This window comes from Buceros rhinoceros, unplaced genomic scaffold (assembly GCF_000710305.1).
Source record: "Buceros rhinoceros silvestris isolate BGI_N320 unplaced genomic scaffold, ASM71030v1 scaffold11331, whole genome shotgun sequence".
Taxonomy (NCBI): Eukaryota; Metazoa; Chordata; class Aves; order Bucerotiformes; family Bucerotidae; genus Buceros; species Buceros rhinoceros.
The window spans coordinates 30,900-40,202 of NW_010394868.1; the positions used below are offsets into that span (position 1 = coordinate 30,900).

The 9,303-nt window shown below is 37.7% G+C and overlaps 1 protein-coding gene across 1 annotated transcript in view; it reads right to left on the reverse strand.

Moving 5' to 3' along the window:
- ADAMTS19 (ADAM metallopeptidase with thrombospondin type 1 motif, 19) overlaps window positions 1-9,303 on the reverse strand; it is a 54,035-nt gene that overhangs the window by 13,038 nt on the left and 31,694 nt on the right. Inside the window, exons 12-13 of the mRNA XM_010145359.1 lie at window positions 6,943-7,147; window positions 4,807-4,959 (exon numbers count right to left, since the gene is read on the reverse strand). Coding sequence (XP_010143661.1) covers window positions 4,807-4,959; window positions 6,943-7,147 — 358 coding nt within the window. The remainder of the gene's footprint in view (window positions 1-4,806; window positions 4,960-6,942; window positions 7,148-9,303) is intronic.

Here is a 9,303-nt window from a genome sequence, read left to right on the forward strand (position 1 = left end):
TAAGTTTGTTTTGCTCTTGCTTTTTTTTCTTTTCTATGGGGCCTAGCAAGGCTCAATCCTGATGAGAACTATTGATGTAGCACAACATTTTTTTCTAACGTAACTCCACTTACAGATAATGCAATTCAAGAGACGACACAACACCCACCCACAATTACCTTTTGATTCCAGTTTGACATTCCCAAAAACTTTCCTTATGCTAAAGAGGCTTGTAGCAGAAAACCAGCAAAGATGTCCCAGTAGACCTAAGTGTGACCAGAATTTCCCATTTGCGTGTGATTTTGTGTGTGTGCAAAATGGATGATGTCTACTTTTAAAATCCTTTCTAGTCTTATCAGTGCTTTTGGCTGTGATTAAGAGTCGTTTTGTTCTATTTTTCTAGAAACTAATATGACTTTACATTTATTCCATGCAAAATACATTAGTACATTGATCTATTAAAAAAACTTTACCTGAAACAAATGTTAATATTACAGGATTGATAGAAATATACAAAAACCTCCCCGCTCTTATTTCATTATATTGACATCTTCTATATGATTTGCTCACAATTCATTTCTGAATCAAAGACGTACCTTATTTGCTAGAAACTAACTGTATAATTAAGTCAATATAAAAATTATTAACATGATGCCACTATTATTTTGACTTCTATTATATTTTGACTTCTATTATTTCACACAAGTCAAATAATTTCTTCATCCATAAATCTATTAATAGTGTCATATTTTGACTCTTGGCCAGCATGGTTCCGTTACTGGAATCTAAATGAGCTAAGAATTTTGGATGGGGATCCAAGGAATGAAACCAAGGCTAATTACCTTGTCAGTAAAACTGAAACATTAATATTATCCAAATTCTATGTTATTTAATTAAAGGAGTTGAAATCAGTTGAGTCTATTTGCTATGGAAATTTAGGGTTGTTTAAATGTTTAAGCACACAGTTTAAAGGTTGAATGTCCCACACTGCTGAATAGTTGGCAAAAGAAGAATGGATTTTTTTTTCTCCTCTCTCCATTTTCACATGTTCTTTGACTGAGGCAGAAGAGAAGCAATCCTCATCGCTGACAGCTGCTTTTTGTACCACTCAATTGGGAGATCTCTCTATTACCTGTTGGGTTCACTCTGTCCCCCCTCCAACAGCTGGAGACTTGGCTTCTCTCCTACTACACATACACCCACTTTCTAGAGGACACTGCATGCACTGTCTTTAAAAAATAATTTAGAATAGGCCACGAGCTCTGGGACTCATTGGTGTAAAAATCAAGCAGTTGCTTCAGATGTTGTTTCAGACTGGGTGGAAAAAAATTAGAAGATTAACATTTGTTCCCCATTTTCACTTCTTCAGGCTACAGACAAAGCGAACTCCATCCCAATCATTGGGACTGTTATCCCAAACGTCATATGTGACTCCTCTGCATCTCTGGTCTAATGCATAGATACTATTTAGAAATTTCACTGCTGCTGCTTGTTTCATTTCTACTGAATGTGCCCTCTTTCCAGCCTTCACAGCCAAATGTCTTTTCAGAGCTTACACCATATTATCTTCCCTGGTCTCCTATACGCACATACTGTGTAATTCTTCATCTTGCAAATGGCTGGTCCTACACTGCAGTCTGTTGTCCAGTGTTCGATCCTGTTATCCCCTGCTAATTGTCTCCAAAGCTTTCTGGACTAATACCATATCAAACCCAAGCTTTTAATTATTATTTTCAAAACCCACTCTTCAAATCATTCTCTTTTTCAAAATTCATCCTGCCTTTTCACACTTAATTTATTCCACCAATGTTCTGAAGATTCCAGATAACAGCAAACAAAAATACAGACAACTTCCTACACATAAAGTACCCTAGACTTGCCCTTTGCATACCCCATGCAGTTGACATTCAAGTCTTTTTTGGAGAATGACTTCTATGACAACATTAACTTCTCTAGTAAGCCAGGCAGATGTGTAAACATGTAGTTCATATGCATTTCATTTCATCTCTCCCCCACCTACTTGTTTTTCTTTAGATGATTAACACCTCTGAATGTGATCCTGTCCTCTTAAAGCCTCAAAATGGGTGCAATGGGCAGCTTAGTAAAGGACGCTGCTACTAGTAAAACTGAGCTACGTCTCCACCTACCTGATGCTAGAGTAGCTATGAGCTGCCCTCATCTGAAAGTAACTTTTACACTGTTAAGTATGGTATTCCAAGGACAGCATTCACTGGGAAAAGACAATGTAATTGGTAATGTTGCTAGGTTCTGGCTCCAGAAGCTCACTTTGACCTTTTATTTACTTTCTCATCATACTAATTTTACTCACAAGGGCAGGCACAGAGTCCAACTGACATTAAGAATAGCAGTGTTTAACATATTGACCCACCTTGCTGACATTAGAGCTATTATGGAATTTAATGCTGCATACAGGCCAGATTATACAGCATACTTGTAAATTACATCAGAGTTTTAGAAGGACTGATATGTTTATTGACCTTATTGAGCTTGCAATTTTGGTCAAATTTTCTTTGATCTTGGTATTATTGTTAAAACACTGAGCAAAAGAATTATTTGATCTCTATGTGACTGTGCCTTTAAAACAAATTAACTCCATTACAGCATTACTATGATTATTAATAATGTTATCTTTTCAGTAATAGTGCAATTTAAGCTTCATTTTAAAATTATGCCTTAGGAGTTCAGGGGGAGTAGCAAAGCCAATAAGGATCACGTTAAGCCTCTTGTTTCAATATGTGAGAAGCGTCATTTAAATTTTTCAAGCCAAGTCTTGGCATTAGCTTGGGGGAACTTGGCTCTGCTCAAAGGAACAGCCTTCTGTCAATGTCAAGAACAATCCTGAAGAGTAAAAGCAGTGAATACAGAAGGCTGCACTGATCCTCTAAGTTAGAAACAAACAGTGAGCAAAGATTAACATTTATCTAAGCTTTCCATTTGTTTCCCTCATGGCAGACATATTAACATGTATGCCATGACTTCATGTTGCTATGTATTCTAGCAATGGAACAGAATAGAAACAGGGAATAAAAAGAAATCCAAGTGTATTTTACATTGAACTCATGTCTCTGTAAAGAAAGCATCTATGTTTTGCTATAAATCTGGGGAAATTTCAGCTTCACAGTCAGGCTGTATGTTAAAAAGGTTTTCTCAATTCCATAGAAAATACTTCCTCATCTCCTAGTTTGAAGTTTAAAGCACAATTTAGGTGACAGTGCTACAGCTTTGACTGTAGGAGGAAAGCAGAACATACAAGATGTCAGTAAATTTTAACCAAGTAGTTGGTTAGTAGTAGTTGGAAGAAGTAAGTTATTCTACGTTCATCTATGACATAGATGTTTGTGAAAAGTACTGAATTAGAGAATAAAGCTCTTATTTACTCCAGAGAGCACTGGGAACACAGTATTTCAGCATCCCCACCAGACCAGCAAACCTTGTTTGAATGGCTGTTTCAGCTAAGAAAGCAGGTGGTCTTTTCTCCGTCATCTACTCCCTGCTGGTACTAGTACTAAATGATGCAGGTTTTTACTGAAGGTCTGTGGTATGGAAATGCAAATACTAAAATTTTTTGCCAAACTCATATTTTTGTAAAAGTAGCCCTGCTATTGAAGGTTAGTTGCTTCCATTGTTTAAAAAATTAATCGTTACACTACTCTGTGCTTTTGAGGTAATAAAGGAGGGGAATTGTCTTCTAGATTTTGTGAGGCTGTTCTAAAATATTTCCAAATACTTTAAATGGTCACCAGTATAAAAAAAAATAAACACTTGAAAATATCCTCTATCCTTTAAATGTGAAAAAAAGTAAAGAATATGGAATAAATAGTAATGTGATACTGACAATTCGTACCCTGTCATCATAAAATGGGAGGTCCCAAGCAGAATTCTATGAAACACTAGTTGCCCACAGAGTACTTGCAGCTAATTCTTGGAAGGCTGGCTAGTCATACACTGCTGGCTTTAGTCCTTGTTTCCAGCTGTTACATCACATGAAAGACAACTAAAAATACATTAAATACTTCTCCATACAAGCAAGTTAAAAACTGCTGCAGTAAAGTTAGGCAATGAAAGTAGAAGTGTTATGTGCAAAGTTATGAAGAGAAGCAAGGGAAAGAAAAAAAATACAGTCTCTCTGCTAAAGTGTGGTCTGTGATATGGCAAAAGAAAACCTGGACAAGGTTCAATTTCAGTATTTCAGCATGTTTTGGATACGCAAAACCAGATGTTCAAGGTCCCAGTCCAATAACACGCTCAACACAGTTCTAATCAATATCTTCTGTTATGGTTTGGCCTATACTTAGGTACCTCACTGAAATCAAAACACATATGCCAAGAAATAATGTACTGACAGCTATATCAAGTGTTCCGAATAGACAGTAATAGATGCTTCCTAGATATTAAACGGTCTATGTGGAAATTTAATAGGCTAAAGGTGCTTTCCTATAAGGCTTCAGGGTGTAACTAATTGGAAACATAAATAAAATGTGCAAACACAAATTAATGAAATGTGTAAACTGTGAGGTTGGAGTTACTGCAGTTTCTGGAGTTGTTTGCCTGCCTACTGACAAAAGCAAATTTATACCAGATATACATGATATTGAAGATTCATCTCATGCTTTCTTCATATTTTTGACTTTTATTTATACTGTGGTCTCAGTGTAACTATATGTTTTGGGTTGGTGGGGATTTATTTTTCTGTGGCCTTACTGTTCTCTCAGCTGAGGGAACATTTCTGATAAAAGCAATTCTTATAAAGTAACTCAGCTTGCAAAATGTATTATGCTGTGGCGCCTAGTATCAAGGATGCCTCACCTTAGACCAGTCTCCCATTCTCCAGATGTAGCATTTGGAATAGTCCTCACAGTCCTCTGCTTCTTTAGGTCTTGTGGACAAAACACATTTCTTGCGGGGATTGGTGCACCTCACAGTCCGATGCCGTACTCCTTTACCACACTTTACAGAGCACTGTTGGAAAAAGATGTTTTTCAGGTTTCTACAAAAGTCATAGTCACCCCATTTTATCCCCTTCTAATGACCTCTGCCAGGCTAACATAAATATTTCACGACTTCAGTGATTTCCTAAGTTCCGATCTTTAATTGCATAGACACCGGATTTGTTAGAAACTGACAAATGAACAAGAATTCCTTACAGGGCAGAATGATGATTGTTGCATTTTCACCTAATATATATAATAGATCAAAAATTATTTGCTTAAGGAAATATTAGGCTTTTGGAGAAGAAAATATCTGAAATGTTTGATGAGGTGAATGCAAAATGTTATACTGAAAATATTAGGCAATCTTTGTTCTACAAATGAAAGGAAATATAGTGAAAGAAAATCTAAATTATGTTTATAAGAATACAGATATGAAGCAACTTCAGAAAGACTCTGCTAGTGTCTAATAGACCTTTTTTTTGTGGGGGGGGGAAGGAGGGAGGGAGGGAAGCTAAAATGGAAAAGTAAATATTCTAGAACTATGCAAGAATCCAGACTGAAGTTGAAAATTCTAAGTCACTCTATATACAGCATGTAAAAACTCTTTTCAAGTTGCACAGAAGGTCTTAATCTATGGTTTTTTCCACCACCCCCACTTACACTGCCAAAAATTATGCCATTTCCTTCTCAAAACATTATCACTGCTTTTGATCATCCCACTGCTTGCAGATCAAAACCTTCCTTTGCCAAGCTGATTATAACTGCAGGAAGCAGTAATGGCTAGCTTCCAGTAAAATGGTGATAGTAGGAAGGGACATGGGCAACACCTCACTCTTCAAAATATATTTATTTATTGCTCCCAACAAAAACATGTTCTCTTATTTCTCATCTCTCAAGTAAACCAAACCAACTAAACAATCTGGGTTTCTTGCACCTCGGTAAGTGAATACCGTTCTTCTCACAACCAGCCCTTCCATTATAAACCTCTGTACACCAAACTACAAACTGCTGCTATTTATTTCTCTTATCTCTACCTTACCATCTGCTTTTCATCTTTGAAAACATTCCCTGTCTCTTAGTTCTTTTTTGCCTGGGGATCAAGGTGTGCTGCTGAGCAGAGGAGCCCAAAGAAGGGACTGCATCCACATTCAGAAGCTGGTATTTGTATTTTCAATCTAGAGAGAACCATAGCACAGTTTCTGATATGAGAGGCAATGAGAACTGCCTTAGCTCTTCCAAAGGAGGAAGAAGCTCCAGATAACCCCTTCTGCTTGTCCAGATGTCAATGAGAACAATATGCTTCTTCCTCCACAGTCAATTACTTTCAGAAGCTTCTAAGTACAGCTTCTTAGAAGAAGAAAGCCAAATGGACATTCCCATTAGAAGATCTTAAATTAATAGAGCATTTTGAATAATAATTCAATAATAATAATGTTTTCTATGAATAGTAATTACATTCTACAGCAATGCTTCGGGATGCGATGTATGCAAAATTATGTTGTATACAAGCCCTTTTGCCCACTGCTTGTCCTGTTCTTGGAAAAAGAGGTGAGAAGAGAGAGGACGGGAAGGAAATGTTCTTTGCAAGCAGCTACCCTCACAGCCTCTCTGAAACAGAATGGCAGCAACCATCTGCTGATCAACATCAAAAAAATACGTTCAAAGGTGCATCAGAAATGCTTCCACTCTGAACTCAAGGTCTGGTAGCTGGTAAGTGATAGCCTTAATTCCATTTACTCCTAGTTACCCAGTACTAGAGTCAGGACATACTTGATTATACGTGCTTGAAAACTGGCCAAAAGAAACTGTTCCAGGACATTAACTAGGTAAAATGTAGTAGTTCTACATGGCTGGTTTTCCTAGTCCCTGATCCTTTTGCCAAATCATTGCATGAGGGCCGTGAAAATCATTAGGCTGAGCTGTGCCACTTGCCGCTGAAAAAATCATATTCCCAGAAAGTAGTAAGGCATAAATAATCACTATGGACTATCTGTATAAATAAATGCAGCACCTCAGACCAGACTCCCGCCTCCCACACCGTCATGCAGTCCTGGCCTTCACAGCGCTGTGCAGAAGCAGGCTTTGGCCCAAGGCAATCCCTCTCCCTAGCTCTGATCAGGGTCCCATTTCTGAGCTGCTGTGTGCAGGCTACTTGTCTGTTCTGGGTCCCTTTTCCACATGTCCTTGAACATGGAGTCCACTCTGTCATCATCCATCTGCAAATAAATACAGGCAGTTCAGTAACAAGAAATCAGGAAGGGAAAAGTACCATCACATCATCTTACTCTCTTGCTTATCAGTACACCCATTCAATACATACTTGCATATTTTCTGCCTCCTTTTAACTTCACTTTGTTAATGGATTACTTATTAATCTAACGTATTTTACATTAAATAAGGTGTTAATATTTATAACATTTCATTCTCCAGCACAGTGTCCTTATGTTTTCAGAGTACTCTCCTCTCACTATAATTCCAGTTAGAAAAGTTCCAAAATACACATACATTTTAAAGATGTCAGATCACTGAGCAGCCTATCTGTCATTCTCTATCTATACGTCAAGTGCATGCCACGCACGTAAAGTCCAGCAGTCTTTGAAAATATTCAACTACAAGACAGAATCACTCCTGTGCGAGAGGCTTGTTGCTCTGGAGGAAGTATAAAAGCTCAGACTTCCATGCTCTTCAGGGTCAGGCCTAACTCTGGTTGTGTGGTTTAAATCACGGCAACAAGGAAGGCTAACGCAGCTTGGCAGAGCCTACATGCCTGGAGAGCAATCATTCTATAACATAATTTTCCTCAAACGCTCCAGACTATGGCCATGTACCCTTAAAAAATCAAAGAGCTCTGCCACTGACGCAGTACCCAGGTGTATCCCAGGAGACTTCTATAGGCAAGGGAGAGTTTTTAGGAAACTGAGATTTAACAATTCTTTTGCAACCTTTTGTCACACATTTATTGTAATAAAATAAACCATTTAACTAAGGGTTTTTTATTAGCAGTCCAGAGACTCAATTTACAAATCACAGCTTGTCAAGATAATACAATAGAGTTTAAGATACTTCTTCAAGGGCCAATAACAAACAACTAGCCATGCAAGTGTATTATGCTTTAGTTACATTTCTCTTGAAAGCTAACGATATTTGTTTTATAACAATCACTAACAATGCATTTAAAACTGGATATAAGTTGAGTATGATGATATATTTCTACGTTTCTCAGCACAGCATCTCTGAGTAACAATTAGCAATATTTAAAATGATTGATTTAAGAAGCTGGAAAAAGTACAGAAAATTTATACTTTACAATGCTCAGAAAAAGATCAGGCTATTCCATTTCTAACTATCAAGTGTACGGTGATGTTAATAAAATAAAGATCTGCTCAAGTATGTATATAATGAAATACAAATAATCCCTCCAAAGTGTAATGCCCTGGTCTGGGAAGTCCAAACCTCAGTGGTCTGGTCTTACTTAAAATGTATCATACCTTGCATTTTATCAATTTCAGTATTTCATCCTTTCCAACAAAGCTATGTCTTCTGGTTCATTTTACCTACTTTCTTCAACAATATTTGCATTTTATTTACTTTGCATTGTTTTCTTTAAAAATACCATCTACCTCTCCTCCAGATGACTGTAGTAGACATATCCCAGTGCTCACTCCTAGGGATGCTAACCAACTATTGCGAGCTGCTCTCTCCTCCCTTGAAAGGTGGCAGAAACTTTAACTAAATCCACATAACACTTGGTCATAATTCTTAGCTGCCCTATGGCAACAGGTTGGCAGACTTTGAAATGTGTCACTGTGCCAGCCTGACCAGCCAGTGCAAGAAGCTGGTTGCCAGCTTGGCTGCAGGGACACCAAACGGGGTGGGCTTTGCAGGGTACAGGCTTCACACTGCAGCTGCTTCCTGGGATGAAATTCAGAGAAAAAAGGTCCTCCTACTTCTACCACCATTCCACCGTCAGATTCTAGTTCTGCCTATTTAACCACATACAAAGGGGAGAGGGAGGAGAGAAGACACATCAAGTTGCATCAGTGTAGAAAGCCCAGTTAAGAGTTGTTTGCTTATTTATTTATTTATTTCCTACTTAGTAAGCACCCAGAGCTTACTGAGAGCTTTTAAAGGAGTGAAGCCTTGACTGAACAAAACACTAAAACATATCATTAATTAAAAGCATGGGATTAAATCCATCTTAATATAGACAGCATTTAAATTTCAGTTTCATAGTGCACATCAGACTGTGAAAACACTTTCTGAAGAAAGTAATAAGCTGCTTTACCGAATAAGAGTTTATTTAGGCATGGTGCTTAAGGGCTCTCTTTCATTAAAACTCAGGAGAAACAGCCAGTGTTTCAGTTTTCCCTAC